General features: G+C 39.0%; 1 protein-coding gene across 2 annotated transcripts in view; it reads left to right on the top strand.

The window, feature by feature from the left end:
- Positions 1–1,353: 1,353 nt before the first annotated feature.
- The window catches only part of LOC108707180 (kinase suppressor of Ras 2), a 194,194-nt gene continuing 177,344 nt past the window's right edge, over positions 1,354–18,203 (top strand). For both annotated transcript variants that reach the window (XM_041580388.1, XM_041580389.1), the window contains exon 1: positions 1,354–1,530. In XM_041580388.1, coding sequence (XP_041436322.1) covers positions 1,354–1,530 — 177 coding nt within the window. The remainder of the gene's footprint in view (positions 1,531–18,203) is intronic.

The raw sequence follows: 18,203 nt of genomic DNA, 5'->3' as shown, positions 1-18,203 counted from the left end.
GCACTTCGCCTGGTCTGAGGTGGCGAAGTCTGGCGCAAGAGGTAACGTTCAGTAAAATCCGCATCTTAGTGAATTAGCATAGTTACGTCCATTCGCCAGAGTAAAAATTCGCCTGGCGATAGCGTGCTAATGATCGCTAGCGTCTGTCTCTTTTGCTAGCGATGTTACCCCTGTGGCCGTTAGTAAATCGGAGAAGTTAAGAAATGACGTCACGCTGGCAAATTTTCGCCAGCGTTAGTCACTTCGCCCTTTAGTAAATTTGCCCCTTATATAGTCAACGCCCGGTGAAGTCATTTGTGCTGTGATTAAAAGATTTACATGAATACATTTCACTCTGGGGTCGTTTTCAATAGATTTTTTTGCAAAATCCAATGCAAACAGCCAAAGTACTTTCAGGTAAGGCTTTGATCATTTGTAGCTCATTGTTCATTACTGTACAACACTAAACAGAGGCGCTGGGACTGGCATGTGATGCTGTGTATTCTGTTAACCTGGAAGCACGTGACTATGCCCCGAGAGCCCACACACGGATAGCGCTTGTATAAAGGCTTGAGGCGCTCATAAGAAGTGCAAGCGACAGACCACTACAGACAGACCCCCCTCCTCTCTAACGCCGACGCTGCTGTGGCACTTCAGTTCTCCTGTCAGGTGCGCGTTCTTGATTTTATCCCCGCCCCCTCTTCCCAGCAGCTTCCAGGACGCGCTTGATTGACAGGCAAGATGTCGGTGCAGAAAGAGACAGGAGGGGATGCAGCAGTAGCATCAGCGTCGCCAAGCACCGGCTCCGGCACATTTCTGCAGCAAGCACCGGCGTCAATCCTCTCTTCCGACTAAAGGCCCGCGCTTGCACACGGCACAAAGCCTAACTGCATGATAATATTAATAAAAGAGCTGAGTCTGCAGCAGCAGCAGCAAATATTAGGCAAGCAAGTATCCTGCTAAGTGCCAGTTTCATCATCAGCCGAGCTGCCGTGCAGGTGTTATAAAGCGACACTTTGTCACTGCCCCTTCTTGCAGCCTCAGACACTGCTCCATATTTCTTTCTATAATACTGGCAGCATCAGCACCGCTCTCTGGTGCTCGTGTCCTACAGCAGCAGCAGCAGCATCTGGGCTGGAGGCACCGGGGAGATCCCCAATGGAGTCAGCCTGAAGAGCCAGCCGACCCCCCTCCTTGCTGCTGCCCCATGTACCTGTGCTGAGGAGCTGGCTGCAGCTGCTGCTGGAACGAAGCCCAGAGCTGCAATAAGGGGGGGCAGAATCAAAGGGGACTTTTTTTCCCTTTTTCTTTTCATTGCTTTTGGGGGGGAGGGAGGGAAAGGAAAGAGGGGGGGTTGCAGATCAAGGGAGAGAAATGGATGAAGATAATGTGGCCAGCAGCGACGAGCAGCCCCTGAGTTTGCAGAAAGCCCTGCAGCAGTGCGAGTTGGTCCAAAACATGATAGACATCAGCATCTCCAACCTGGAGGGACTCAGGACCAAGTGTGCCACCTCCAACGACTTGACCCAGAAAGAGATCAGGACACTGGAGGTAGGAGATTGCCTGGCTAGTATGCATACTACATGGCGACAGCTTCTTCTGCCGCTGCGATTTTATTTTTTTTAATTCTTACTAATGTGTCTGCTTGCTGAGCAGTCATTTGCGTTTAGTTCTTTATTGGCCTTCAGCCACTCAACGGGTTAGTGAGGCTTTATTTGCAACCCATCCCCCCTATCTTCCCTTGTTGCTGCTGCTGCCACTGGTTTTGTTTATATCTCCTGCTTGGTGTGCGGTGCCATAAATGAAGCAGCTGCAGTGAGTCGGAGTGAGCCTGCGCATTCTGCAGGTGGTCGCAAAGGTGCTTCTCTCTCTCTCTCTCTCTCTCTCTCTCTCTCTCTCTCTCTAGCAGACTGTGTGCAGTGCTCCCTTCTAACACCCCCTCCTCATCATCACCATCATCCTTCATCTTTTTCAGCCCACACCTTCTACACATCCCTACTTGCCTGTTGCAGATAGATGCCATATTTATTTAGTTTATTGTATTGTATTAAGGCTGCTGCGTTCAGTACTGTTTCTGTTTGGCTCAGATGGTGCACTGCAAAGGGGGGCTTGGAACAGACGCAATAGGGGGGAGAACACAGAGTAAGGGTGGAGGGAACGATAAGATCACTGTACTGTATACCTGTAACCCTTCTACTTGTTCGTGTTACACCTTTACCTAGCCTAGTTTTCCACAATATTGCATTTTAAAAATAAATATTGCTCTATTTCCAATAGAACTGTCTAGTCTATTCATTGTATCATATTTTTCATATCAGCCAACTGAATTACACGCATCTGTTTGTGTTAAGGTTAGCAAGGTAAGGCATGTCAATCAGTTAGCAAAATGAAGACCCCAGATACAAACAGAAAATCCACTGCTCATCCCCATTGCCAGCATTTTTATACACAATGAGCCCTAAAAGAAGACCAGTTCTCAGGTTTTAGTACACATACTGTATCAACAAAGCCAACCCATCATTACAGTTTCCCCAACTGGATCATATTTAAGGTGCAGAGGCCCTCTGAAGTGCAGTCATGTGCTTGGTTAGACTACAAGAAATGTAATGGCAGGTATATTATATAATTAATTAATATTATTATTACACACACACACACATACACACACACATATATATATATATATATATATATATATATATATATATATATATATATATATATATATATATATATATATAAATATATATATATATATATATATATATATATATATATCCATGCACATACTGTAGAGAAACAAACCCAGCATTTGGTACACAGAGGCCCAAACAGCCCCCACCAGCCCACTAAATACTGACTTTCTATGGCACCTTATAGCAGCCCCTCTGGCATTTACCAGAACCCACAGAATGCCAGTCCGGGCCTGTTTAACACATACAGAATATATATGTTCACGTCTCCACACTCAATCCCTGCTGTGGTGAAAGCTTGCCTTGTTCAAAATTGGACCTTGTCAGATACATCTGGACATCATACAATGTTCCGAGCACGACAGAATTATTTCTCGACTGTAATGATATGCTAAAAATAAACACCTTAATTTTGCCAAATGTTCTTCATTGTTATAAGCAGTTATATCAAGGAACATTTCAGTTGGAGATTTTTTTTTATCACACAAAGTGAGGAACTCTGATAATTTTAAATAAGAAATTATGTATCCCATACTTTAAAATACTAAGGATATTAGAAGTTACCATATTCTGTAAATGTAAAGTACAGGGCCAGAGTTAAAGTGTCAGGGCCTACATCATTAAAAGAAGTTGGGGGCGTCAGATGAAGTTTAGATGGTGTTTTACTTACAGATCAACATCCAGTGCATTAATAAAGGGATCAACATATCTGTCCTGGATACAAATGTTACAGTTATTACACAATGTAACAATGTGCAATGTAACAAAGAAAACATTATTCTATCCCTTTTGCCTTCCACAGAAATAATCCCTGGTAAAGAACATGTAGCAAAATATATACAAGCTCTGTATCAAAGATCTCCATATTATGTATACACACACACATACTGTATTGGACCAGTGTCAATTTGATGGGACCTTTGATTGAAAGTTTCACTGGGAAAGGGAATGATGTGAATGATTTATAACTTCAGTGAAGTGCTAAGGAATATGTAGGCACTATACAAATATAGGGTGATAATAAATGAGATATATTACATTTTATTATATGTGATCTGTAGCCTTCCCAGGAACACCCCCCACCTGAACTGGCCTATGACAACTAAAGTAACACCTGCACAATGGCAGCTACAACTGCTTTATGTGTTTTTGCAAAGCAGATGGGAGTCACTTGTAATCTGGCTAAATGGGACTGTTTACAATTCATCAATGACATGAAAAATAAAATATTTACAAATGTTTAACTAAACACTCAAATATATTCATTCCCCTGCTGTACATATGCAGGGATCATAAAACCTACCTTACTACTAATTTGCTGAGTATTGCTATTCTACCATATGGCTATAATATATTGCAGTGGGTAGACGTTTTTTCCAAACAGTACCACCAAGTTTTTCTGGTTTCTTAAAAGCCTTTATTAGTGCTTTTGGGCATCACAGCAATGTTTTCAGGCCAAGCGGCCTTTTATCAAACTTGCACCGCCTCAACAAGATTCTGATAATCGTTGTGCTGACTACTTGCTGTTCTATATAATATATTGCAGTACCATGCAAAAATATTTATAACCTTCTCATACGTTACCCAGATTCCCTTTTATCAACACTTATCTACCTAACAAATAAAGGCCCATTTATCAAAACTCAAATTTGTGTAGTTTTAGAGTTTTGAAACCACAAATAATCTAATTTTCTCTAGAACCATGAATACCGTGAAAGTTATTAAAACATCTGAATAGACAAAGCATGTACAAAAAAAAAGCAGAGTGATGCACAAAAAAATTGCAAATAGTATAGTAGGATCAGAGTAGCTCCCATTTGTTATAGGACTTTGCCTGCTTCTACTTGTCAATGCTTTGTATTAAAGTTTGTCTTGGTTTTTATACTTTATAAATCTCAAATTCTTAGCGTTATAGAGAAATAAAAAAAAAAACATGATTTTTTAGAAAAAAAATCGGATTAAAAAAAATAGAATCGAATTTTAGTAAATACATAGGCCCTGTTACAATCTGACCCATTGACTTCTGTAGCCAGTGGCGGAACTACCGGGGGAGCAGGGGTGCTGCCCCCGGCAGCGCCGCACGCCACTGTAATAAGCCTGTCAGCGCAACGTACGGAGGGGGGCGGGGCCTGGCTGTGCGTCACACACCAGGGCCCGCCCCCTCTAGGAACGCTGCTGTCTGTAGCACCTCAACTTTTACTTACCAAAGTTTTGTATTAGAGTTTGCCATGGTTTTTACACTTTATATATCTCAGATTTTTAGAGAAAGAAAAAAATATGAATTTTTAGAGAAAACTTTTGATTTGTGAAAAAAACTGCTAGAATATTAGTAAATAGGCTGATAAATGTTGCAGTTCTAATATATTAATATGGTTCTTCTTATAAAATAGTCAGCGATGTCATGCAAAGAAGAACTGTCAGTTTAGAAGTGTAATATTTTGGAACACTGAAGCAATAGTGATTGGCTTTCTTCAGGTATTCCATTCACTAGTAACCAATAATAAATATTCTGTGTATGCTATATGCCATAGGTGCAGGAAAAATGCACCATCAGGGGCAGAATTATTTTTTTGAATCCCAAACCCCCATTGCCGTCTTTACCAAGCTCCTTGTTCAAATTTACCACCCCCTCTGAAGTTAAAGGGTATAGTTACACCAATTGGCACCACTTTTTTAGCCAAAGTGTTTTTTATTTGGATAGTAGCTGTAAGGCCTAGTTTTAGAACTAAACAAACTATGTTAGACTCATCTGTTCTTTTTTTTTCGGCTAATCTTTAGTTCAACACTTTGGTGTTCTTTAGATCTTCCCAAGTCTTAGGTGAATACTTCTAAAACAAATTATAAAGGGTTATATAATATAAAACAAGGCAAAGTTGTGCTCGCCACTAATTTTTAAAACCATTAGGCGGGGGTGCAATGAGGCTGTGACCACAAAATACATATAGACAAATACAAGAGGTCCTCTGCACTCAACCCATTATCAATATATTTAAGACATTGAGAAATGTTGTGCATGCAGCTAGTAAAAAATGCCTTACCCTTTAAACAAAACAGGGATTGTTTGTCCATATATTTAAAGAAGAAGGAAAGGCTAAAATTAAGTAAGCTTTATCAGAACGGTCTATATAAATACACCTCTGTCAAAAGAAGCACCACATTTTTTTCCTTCTATTGTGTGCACATGGGCTTCTGTTACAGACGTCCTGTTTTCATCTTAAACCTCCAGGGTTTAGGCTTAAGCATGCTCAGTTTGCTCCTCTCTCCCTCCCTCCCTCCCTCCCAGAGCTATGAGTGAGCAGGGAGAGACTCAGGCAGGAAGTGAGGTCACACCAAGCTAATATGGGAGCTGGTATCCTAAACAAACAGAGAGCTTCTAGAGCTGTTTACTCAGGTATGGTAAAGTATTCTGCAGAATAAATATAGTGTTATACCTTGCACTATTGTAGCTAATCTATTGGCAATAAACTGCTTCGGTAGCTTTCCTTCTCCTTTAGGGTAGGGACACACTGGGCGATTTGGGGAGTTTTAGTCGCCTGGCGACTAATCGCCGCGACTTTTCTCCCCGAATGCCTCCCCTCGCTCTGCGCCTGGCTAAAATGAAAAATCGCCTGCGATAATCACACGCGGCGATTCGTTTTCCGAAGTCGCCCGAAGTTTCCTCGTGAGGCAACTTCGGGCGATTTCGGAAAACGAATCGCCGCGTGTGATTAGCGCAGGCGATTTTTCATTTTAGCCAGGCGCAGAGCGAGGGGAGGCATTCGGGGAGAAAAGTCGCGGCGATTAGTCGCCAGGCGACTAAAACTCCCCAAATCGCCCAGTGTGTCCCTACCCTTAAGATGGCCAGTCCTACGCTCAATACAAGATGTTTTGAAGAATCTACAATTGTTTTTACATATATTAATTAGCTGTGTATCTTAATGATTCACTAGACAATATATCACATTATTTTAAGTCATTAAAGGAGTAGCTGATGTTAAAGTGAATTTTTAGCATGTTATGAAGGTGTTATTCTTAGCATTTTTCTACTTTTTTTGTAGTTTTTGAATTATTTACCATCTTCTGCCTCTTTCCAGTCTTCAAATAGTGGTCACTGCGGCAAACATTTAAGAAACAATTTTTCCATGAGGCTACAATTTTAATATTAATTTGTATTACATGTCTTTCTGCTCAGGCTCTCTTCTATTCATCTTCTATTCTGTCATTCAAACTGCTGCCTGGTTTCTAGGGTAAATTGGACCCTAGCAACCAGATAGCTGTTGAAATTCCAAGATGGAGAGTTGCTAAACAAAACCCTAAATAATTCATAACCCCCCCAATTGCAAATTTTTCAGAATACAGTATGGGATCCGTTATCCATAAACCCATTATATAGAAAGATCCGAATTAAAGGGATACTGTCATGGGAAATTTTTTTTTGTCAAAATGAATCAGTTAATAGTGCTGCTCCAGCAGAATTCTGCACTGAAATCCATTTCTCAAAAGAGCAAACAGATTTTGTTATATTTAATTTTGAAATCTGACATAGAGCTGAGCTAGACATATTGTCAATTTCCCAACTGCCCCAAGTCATGTGACTTGTGCTCTGATAAACTTCAACCACTCCTGCTGTACTGCAAGTTGGAGTGATATCACCCCCCTCCCTCCCCCCCAGCAGCCAAACAAAAGAACAATGGGAAGGTAACCAGATAGCAGCTCCCTAACACAAGATAACAGCTGTGTGGTAGATCTAAGAACCAAAAAGGGGAAACACAAGGGACTTCTCCCCACACTACCTATATCTGAAAAATCTGAGGGCAAAATTATAATAATTGAATATCAAAATAAAATAAAAAGCAATTTTTATTCACCACCATGCCATATTGAAACAGTGAGATTAAAACCATTTAAAATAATGAACAGCGCTGCATATGAAACTGAAGGGATCCCTTCTAAAAGGACAAAAAACCCAAAAGCTGGTTATATTAACCAACTTAGGGAGAAATTAGCATGCTATTAAGTATGGTAATAAATTAGTAATGAGAGATGTAATGGAAAAGCTTAGGAACAAGATTGTGGGTGGACGTTTATAAATCCAATAATACAATGGGGTTCAGTTGAATGAGTCCATCTTGATCCTAGACCAAAGAAAGATTCCAAAATTCTTGAATAAACAGCATGTGAATATTCCCCTATTTCATATAAAGTGAAAAAGATTTGCGGGGGGGGGGGAACCCCTGAGTCTTTGATGTTTATAGGTCGGTGTTTAAATGACTTGAATCCGTGGGTTTATGCTTGCTGGGCGTGCTGGGGTTTGTATAGGCCCGGGGAAGGGGTTGACTCGCCTACATTATGCATTGGCGATTAAACCATCCAAGTACAGTTGCACCGCATGTATTCCCAAGGACATCCAAATGTTCGCAAGTATTAAATCCACCGCTTATAGTAGCGGTTCTGTAGCTCTCATAAGAAATGAAGTTATACAGACCGTCTCACGGGTTGTGCTCACGGGTAAGTCCAAGGATCCTTAGAGCGGCTGTGCGATAATGTTATCCCGGACCTCCCCCAGTCACGCCAGAATGCAGTCCGAGAGGGAACCCCCTACAGCCAGTGCAGCGCTGAACTGGCTGTAGGGGGTTCCCTCTCGAACTGCATTCGGTCTGTATAACTTCATTTCTTATGAGGGCTACAGAACCGCTACTATAAGCGGTGGATTTAATACTTGCGAACATTTGGATGTCCTTGGGAATACATGCGGTGCAACTGTACTTGGATGGTTTAATCGCCAATGCATAATGTAGGCGAGTCAACCCCTTCCCCGGGCCTATACAAACCCCAGCATGCCCAGCAAGCATAAACCCACGGATTCAAGTCATTTAAACACCGACCTATAAACATCAAAGACTCAGGGGTTTCCCCCCCCCCGCAAATCTGTTTCACTTTATATGAAATAGGGGAATATTCACATGCTGTTTATTCAAGAATTTTGGAATCTTTCTTTGGTCTAGGATCAAGATGGACTCATTCAACTGAACCCCATTGTATTATTGGATTTATAAACGTCCACCCACAATCTTGTTCCTAAGCTTTTCCATTACATCTCTCATTACTAATTTATTGCCATACTTAATAGCATGCTAATTTCTCCCTAAGTTGGTTAATATAACCAGCTTTTGGGTTTTTTGTCCTTTTAGAAGGGATCCCTTCAGTTTCATATGCAGCGCTGTTCATTATTTTAAATGGTTTTAATCTCACTGTTTCAATATGGCATGGTGGTGAATAAAAATTGCTTTTTATTTTATTTTGATATTCAATTATTATAATTTTGCCCTCAGATTTTTCAGACATAGGTAGTGTGGGGAGAAGTCCCTTGTGTTTCCCCTTTTTGGTTTATATATTGCTATTTTAGTGGACACCTCAACACTACAAGTCTGTTATTACCTCATTAAGCCTCATCTGAGTCTCCTTTGTATATGTAGATCTAAGAACAGCACTCAATAGTAAAAACCCATGTCTCACTGAGACACATTCAGTTACATTGAGAAGGAAAAAATGCAGCCTGCCAGAAAGCATTTCTCTCCTAAAGTGCAGGCACAAGTCACATGACTGGGGGCAGCTGGGAAATTGACAAAATGTCTAGCCCCATGTCAGATTTCAAAATTAAATATAAAAAAATCTGTTTGTTCTTTTGAGAAACGGATTTCAGTTCCGAATTCTGCTGGAGCAACACTATTAACTGATGCGTTTTGAAAAAAACATGTTTTCCCATGACAGGATCCCTTTAAGGAAAGGCCATCTCCCATAGACTCCATTATAATAAAATAATCCAAATGTTTAAAAATGTTTTTTTTCTTTGTAATAATAAAACAGTACCTTGTACTTGCTCCAAACTAATACATAATTAATCCTTATTGGAAGGAAAACTAGCCTATTGGGTTTATTTAACATTTAAATGATTTTCTAGTAGACATTAGGTATGAAGATCCAAATTACAGAAAGACCCATTATCCTGAAGGTCCCAAGTATTCTGAATAACAAATGTCAAATGTAATGATAAATAGGGTGGAAAAGTCTGTGCGGATTTGGTTGGAGTGGCTTTCCAAAGATAGTGAGATAAATTTAGCTTTAATAAATAACCTCCTTGATTTCTGACTGATAAATCAACTAATTTTCTATAGAATAAACAAAAGGGCAATTTGGTGTTGAGGACTCACAAACTAGTAAGCATTTAATGATATCTAGACGGCCTTATGTTTTCCATACCAACAAGTTCATTTACTGAATGTAAGATGTGAAGAAGTTTACTTATTTGCTATTTTTTTGTGTAAACTAGAGGTGGTACAGAGGTCCCCGTGAAAAGGAAAACAACACAGATAAGTGTAAGGCAGGTAATAAAATGTCTGGAGGGAGGCTGTTTTTAAAATTAGTTTTTATGTGTCTCATATTCAGGGTCTAGGACGTCTCCCTGTCCAAGTCTCCCTGCCCTGGCATTTTAAGTACATAGAGGACCAAACTGCCCCCCACCAGCCCAATGTGACTGTCAATGGCATCTTACAGCAGCCCCTCTGGTATGTGTCAGCAAGGACCAACCCCGAACCCAACATGATTTTGGCTTATATCCCAATGGGCCAGTTCAACCCTGCACATCACACAGACTACAGTATGCAAAACCATTTGTACTTGTAAAGGTCACTGTATATTCAGGGCTGGTGCTCCACTAGGCATTGGACCTGTGAGTGCCCCCACATTAGGTCAGCAGATGTGACATCACGGCACAATGCATAGTTGAGAGATGTCACTTCCCCGGCACAACATTAGATGGACAGGGACAGGCCCTCGAGGGCCTATATAATAAATACGCCTCTGGTAAAGGTGTGTAATTAATGCATAGACGAGTGAAACCTTGCAGTGTAAAAGAAAGAGACTGAACCATTTTTTTAAACCACATTTTACTCAAGAATTTATTTTCTACATTGATTTTTATGGTTGTTTTAGTTGATTTTAAGTGTCTGAGGTGGTGTACCATTATCATGTCAATTTCACGAGTAAATCAAAATATACCAATATGTACCCTTTATACATTACACCAATTTTTATACCATCTTTGGGAATAACACTTTTATTTCGCAGCATCTTTTTTTATGTAAAACAATTTCAGCACTTTATAAATATGAAGCGTTAGAAAGGGAGGATTATATGAGAATAACGTCCGTTTTCGTAGGTGGTTTCCTCTAAATTGCGAAGCACATATAATCATTTTTTATACAGTATTTGCGTACACAACTAATTCTAGTTTCTGTTGGCACAAAGATGCTACCTTTATCAGGATGTGTATGCTGATGTCCAAGTTTTACAATCTTTTGTAAGTATACCCTAGTCTGCTTGGAAATACAACCCACAGGCAAATAAAGTCAAAAATACTTGTGTAAAAATCTCTTGCATGGTTAATGGTTTTACAAGTTTGATTTAAGCCAATGCACGGCATTTTTTATGTGTTTTCCAAAGCTTGCATGGGCTTCTTTGGGATTCTCCAGTTTTCTCTTACACTCCAAAAACTTACAGGCAGGTTAAGTGGCTCCTGGTAAAATTGGCCATTGTGTGTGAATGATGTAGAATCTTTGGAAAGTGCTGCGAAGCATGTTGGTGTTATGTAAATAAAGGATAATAATTGCAGTGTACCCCTATCTCAAATGCTAATTGTAGCACAGAGCAGGTATTCTCATGAGGGACCTTGTTGCTAAACCACAGTTACAAGCAGCCTTGAAAAGTGATTTAGCTTGGGAAAGCAGCTATATATAATCACACAGGCAACTGCAGTTATAATTTTAAAAATGTATGTAACTTTCCCAGAGCACATTAGCAAATACAGTATTTAAAATGAATTCTAAAAAATCAGCCATGCGGCTGGGCTGCATGCTGCCCCTTAATTCATGCTGCCCTAGGCCTCGCCGCAAATCTGGGCCTGCTCACAGTCACTTCTTAACAGCCTTTACCTGTTGCACAATACCACACAAAATATATAGTACAGTTATGAGACCTGTTATCCAGAATGCTTAGGACCTGTGGTTTTCAGGATAACAGATCTTTCCGTAATTTGGATCTTTATACCTTAACTCTACTATGAAATCATGTAAACATTAAATAAACCCCATAATTATATCATAGTTTGGATCAAGTACAAGGTACTGTTTTATTTTTTTATTTACTTTTTAAAATTTGGATTATTTGGATAAAATGGAGTCTATGGGAGATGGCCTTTCAGTAATTCGGAGGTTTCAAGATAACGGGTTTCCGGATATCAGATCCCAAACATCTCTCATCTCAGCTATCACTTTGCATGCCAGTTGAATTTCACTTCCAGCGTGTTATATATGGTCAAGTCCTGATAGAGTTAAGCTGGCCATAAATGTAAAGATTTTTAAAAGATACAATCTCAAAATGATCGTACGAATTGTCCATCAACTAATAAGACCATTTCAGGCGATATTGCCAGGAAAACAAAGGGGAGCTGCCTGCTTGTCCCTGCAAACATAGATAGCTTGCACTGGGACTGATAAAGATTTTTTAAGCAGGCCGATCAATTTTCTGACAGATGGCCGAAAAATCATAAGATGTACGATCGTTCGAATCCCACTAACCGCACGATAATTTCGAAGGATTGGTCGGACTTCGCTAAAATTGGTCGTTTGGCAAGAGAATTCTTTGCGTCTATGGGGAGCTTTAGTTTCTAACTAAAACCTAATTAATTCAGGGACATGTTATCTGTGTTGTGGGACACAGACACCAAGGAGAATCTTTATAAAATGTAACAGAGTTTCCTATTAAACTAGTGTGAGCTGACATAATGTATGTTTGCCCAAAACAATGATGCTTATTTTGTTGTAATGTAATCACTACTATGTGGCCAGAGTTTTGTTTGTGCCTCTTTAATAGATTTCCCTTTTAATGATTATTGCTGCAGCAGGGTCCTATTGAGTATTGATACCAGGCTTGCTATCGATAATTGTTACCTTTTTTACTTTTTTCCACCTCAGGCCAGACCACTGGGCTTAACCAACACTAGAACGATGAACTGATCTGCAAAATGTATCTACTTTATAATTGTGGCTTAGATGCATAACCTTATATTTATGCAGATAGACTATTTAGGAGATTTGGCTGCTTAGTCTTGCAACTGGACCCATATACTGCAATTTCCATAAAACTAGTTCATTGCTATGATCCCCCCCACCCACAGAAAATGAATCTCAGCGCGTGTGGCTCAAACAGTAGATGGTGGATTTGCCAAGGTCATTGTTGGTGTACATCTATTAAGATATGTTCTTGATGACAACAAATCACCTCATTTAGGGACTATTGGCCTAAACCATAAACACTAGAATCATGAACTATCAGACATATGTTCTGTTTCTGAAATTGTAAATATTCCACAACAAGAGTCATTGGAGTTCTGATTTCTGCCTAATAAAAATCATTTATTTACTTCCTGAAGGCCACAAAAGCATTTGCTTATAAAGGGAATATTAGATTCTATCCACAGTAAATGAAAATGAGAATAAAATTATTGATGATCTAGTATATGCAAAGTTACTTCTACCTGAAAAAGAGTAGGATGCATGATTTAGCATCAATGGTGCAGTGCTGGCATGTATGGCCTATCTGACGATATCAGTGGGTGACTGTCACTACTATTTGTCAGACATAACTTTACTACAATTGCTGTCTGTCAATTAATGGCCCGAGCATTGTGTGATTTGTTCTTTTTACTATTTTATTTAATCTGAATGGTAAATTGTAGGCCGGAAGATTGGAACAGACAAAAGTTCGACTGACCGGCTTTAGTTTATATGATTAGGTTGCTGTGTAGCCATGGGGGCAGCCATTTAACCTGAAAAAGGAGAAAAGGAACAGATTACTTAGCAGATACTGTAACAAGCTCAGAATTTCAGAAACAATGCAGAATTTTTAATTGATAGTATTTAGAAAGTTTCTTACTTCAGTATGAGCAAGCTTATATTAAATTTTCATTTTCACAATAGTTCCCCTTTAAAGAGATTGATACCAGAAATTAAACTCTTTTACATCTATCATAATATTGGCTTTGAAAGCTACTTATAACTTTTCCATAAAGTATTAGCCTGATGCTTTTACATTACCTGTCTGATCCCCCATGTTCCTGTATGAGGGGGCTGCCATATTTGAGCAGCAGGAGTCCATTAGCATTAGAAACTTTAACAGGCTGAAATGGGACAGTCAGGTTGGCAAAACAGTCAGGTTTAGAAACTGTTGCTTACAAAAACAAACCTCTCAGCAAACAACGATCAACACGACCTAAAGGTAACTTTAAATGTACATTCATATTTTAAAAAGTAGTTTTTTAGTATTAGTATCACGTTAAGGATTTGGCTACATCCAAATTCTGCAAAAAATGCACACCTGATTTAAAAGGTTGAAAGAAAACCATTATAGTCTGCCTTTGCTTGAAGAAAAACAAAATGCTGGCTCAAACGTACCAATTATTAAAGTTTGTGAAGCTGTACTAATTCCAGGAGTCTGTGTAACCCCAAAAGTATTCACGAATAATGGTAAAGCTTGTAATACACAACTTTCAGGCAGTGATTTTCAAACTGCAAATCTTCATTTATTTTAGCAGTGTAAAACACTACGGGGCACATTTACTATTGGTCGAAAATCGAGGGTTAATTAACCCTCGATATTCGACCGTCGGAGTAAAATCCTTCGACTTCGATATTCAAAGTCGAAGGATTTACTGCAATTCGTTCGTTCGAACGATCGTAGGAAAAATCATTCGAACAATTAAATCCTTCGAATCGAACGATTCGAAGGATTTTAGTTCATCGATCGAACGATTTTCCTTCACTAAAATAATACTTGGGGACCTTCCCCATACGCTAACATTGGTGCTCGGTAGGTTTTAGGTGGTGAAGTAGGTGGTCAAAGTTTTTTTTAAAGAGACAATACTTCGACTATCGAATGGTCGAATAGTCGAACGTTTTTTCAAAGTCGTAGTTGAAGATCGAAGTAGCCAAAAAAAACCTTCGAAATTCGAAGTTTTTTTCCTTCTATTCCTTCACTCGAGCTAAGTAAATGTGCCCCTACATGTTTCGGATAAAACACTATTTTAAGACACTTGAAAAGGGGTTTTACCTGAAACATGTAGTCTGCCTTCCATAGTGGGTGGTGCACAAATTCTCTGGAAAGCTGAGAAACATCATGTCCCAGAATCCATCACTTCACAATGGAATAAGGTTTTAGGGGTTGCACAAAAGAGGGGTGAAACAAATATTGGGCAAACCAATAATACTGGCTCAAGACCAACTTGTACAGCCCCAAAGGGGTTCAAATGTGCATCTGTTGTGTTGGTATGTGAGCACTGCTATCTTTACAATATTATCTCCCATGTACACCAGCCTACAATGTTAGTTCTAGCTCCTGCTGTTAAAGCCCAGTTAGCAACTACACCCTATGTAAAAGTCACCCAAATGTCTTCACCCAGATTCCATGTAGTGTAGATGTAGAGTCTCAAGACAATGAGACCTAAAGTAATTCATTAAACATTAATGGAACCCTTTATCTAAAGCTTCAGGGGAAAATTTGATATTAGTCATTAACTTTTGTTTGTTATAATGCTTCTGTGCTATTCCCCTAAGAGTAAATAATGATTGAAGGCCACAGTCCAGAGAAGGTTCTGTACTTGTGTCATTAGTTTTTGTTTATCAGTCTATTAAACATTCAATTGGATACTGAAAGTACTGTCTCTATGTTTGCTGATAATGTCAACTTGGGAAAAAGGTCTATGCAAGATGTTTTGACTCTACAAAGCGATTTAGATAACTTGAGAGAATATAGAGCTGTAGCTAATGACAAATATGATAAATTCATAAATGCAAGGTCAAGAATTTTGGAGAAAATATTTATCAGTAATTTTAATAATATTTTTAATTGGATATTTCTTGTAACATTATTGTATAAATGAGAAGGGCACGTTGGTTACAGCAGCACTCTCTGAAATAAGTCCCTGTTATTACCATAGGGGCACATTTACTTAGCTCGAGTGAAGGATTAGAATAAAAGAAACTTAGAATTTTGAAGGTTTTTTTTGGCTACTTCAACCATCGAATTGGCTACTTCGACCTTCGAATTGGCTACTTCGACCTTCGACTTCGACTTCGAATCGAACGATTCTACCTAAAAATCGTTTGACTATTCGACCATTCGATAGTCGAAGTACTCTCTCTATTCGACCATTCGAAATTCGAAGTATTTTTTCTTCTATTCCTTCACTCGAGCTCAGTAAATGGGCCCCTTAATGTTAAGTGAAATATTCCTTCTGCACTAACAATATAAGAAAAGGTTAACATTTTCTTTAAAAAATGTTTTTTTAATTTGTCACTTATGGATGCCCTGAGAATATACATTGGCCCACAGAAACTGTCCCACATGACACAAGACAATGCATTGATCTTGGACATTGTAGGACATTGTGCAGTGACCCCTCTGTATCGGCTTGGCTGCAGCTTTCTCTCTTTGGGACAGATTTACTTATATCCGAATTTTCGCTTCTGAAATCTTTGCCATACTTTGCCCAACTACGTCAGACGTTATTTTGTGACAACTACGTGTATTCATCAAAATGTGAATCTTCGCCTCGGCAAATGAATGCCGAAAGTTTCTCTAAGGTTACTTTCTTTATTAACATATGGTATGGGGAATTAAAGTCTAAAATAGAATAATGCTAGTAATGCTATATTTTGTTTACTAAACATAAACATGAACTTACTGCTCCAGAAGCCTAATTTAACAAATTATTATTATTATGTTTTCAAAGTTGGCCGCAGGGGGCTGTCATCTTGTATCTGTGTTATACATCTCTGCAAGACCAAGAACATGCATATGCTTAGGGGCACATTTACTTAGGGTCGAATATCGAGGGTTGATTAACCCTCGATATTCGACTGTCGAAGTTAAATCCTTCGACTTCGAATATCGAAGTCGAAGGATTTACCGCAATTCGTTCGATCGTTCGAACGATCGAAGGAAAAAACGTTCGAATCGAACGATTTGAAGGATTTTAATCCATTGATCGAACGAAATTCCTTCGATCAAAAAAAGCTTAGAACGCCTATGGGTAAGCCTTCGGTAGGTTTTCGGTAGGTTTTACTTGGCGAAGTAGGGGGTCGAAGTTTTTTTTAAAGAAACAGTACTTCGACTATCGAATGGTCGAATAGTTGAACGATTTTTAGTTTGAATCGTTCGAATCGAAGTCGAAGTCATGGTTGAAGTAGCCAATTCGATGGTCGAAGTAGCCCAAAAAAAATGTTCAAAAGTATTTTTTCTTCTATTCCTTCACTCGAGCTAAGTAAATGTGCCCCTTAGTGTGGTCTGGGCTTTAGTTAGGAGGTTAAGCTTAGGTATCATTATAAATTATCAAAACAGCACAAGTCAAATAATATCTGCCATAGGAGCTGATACAGCAATAATCAGAATATGCAGACTGCACTTGGTCTGTGGATACGAATCTCTACACGGTCGCCGGCTGCTTTACAGGGAAACGAGCAAAGCTGCTCGAGGTCAGGGAAGTAAGATGGGGAAAGTATGATTGTTTACCTGCAGAGCAGTTAGGGAACGTTTTTTTTGTCTACAGCAGTCAAAGCAAGTAAAACGAATAGGGAATTTCACTGCATACAGTCAGGTTTATTATAAAAATGTACACATTTTTTATTTAAAGTATATTGGAGATAGATTTCTTTTTCATTAAGGAAAGTAAAAATGGGATTTTATTTTTTTGCCTTTACATCCCCTTTAACATAACTTTGTCTTTTCCAGCCTGGGTTCTCTTCAAGACAGCTTATTTGTCTTTGTGCTACTGCTGCCTTATACAGAAGGTATGATAAAGTATACCTACAAGCACAAGGCCTTGCAGAAAGTATGGATTTTGGTCAATGTAGATAAAAAAGCCAGAACTGATAGAATTGGTTACTCAAGTCATCTCCTAACATTAAATTCTATTTATCTTATGTGACAAATAAACATTAGATAATAAAATATGGGCTGTGGCAATTCACATTTTCCAAAATAATTACAGAAGACCGGTCACTGAACAATTGCCAGTGATGATCAAGGTGTTGTTGAAAAGCAATAGTGCCATTACTTGATCCCATACATGCTTTGAGCGATTTACGGATAGCACCTGTTTACACCAAGTAAATCGGGCTATAATGGTTATATGAATGCTGCACTCTGGAAGTGACAGTATTACAACAAAAATACAGGGTAAATAGCTTGTACCAAAACTTTTGTGAGATTTATTGAAACAGGTGCTTCTTTGGGTCTATCTTTGAAAATGACATGAGACATAATGAGATAGTGGTGGATGCCTGCAATTACATTGGAATTTTGTGGTAAAATGACGCACAGTTGCACTTTAGGGGGCAGATATATCAACGGTCGAACTGAATTTTCAAATTCAAAAACAAAGAATTTCGAAGTAATTTTTGGGTACTTTGACCATCGAATAGGCCAAATTCGACTTCG

Source organism: Xenopus laevis, chromosome 1S, assembly GCF_017654675.1.
Source record: "Xenopus laevis strain J_2021 chromosome 1S, Xenopus_laevis_v10.1, whole genome shotgun sequence".
NCBI classification, from domain to species: domain Eukaryota; kingdom Metazoa; phylum Chordata; class Amphibia; order Anura; family Pipidae; genus Xenopus; species Xenopus laevis.
The sequence above is the reverse complement of the archived record's forward strand: the minus strand, read 5'-3'. Positions and strand labels throughout refer to the sequence as shown.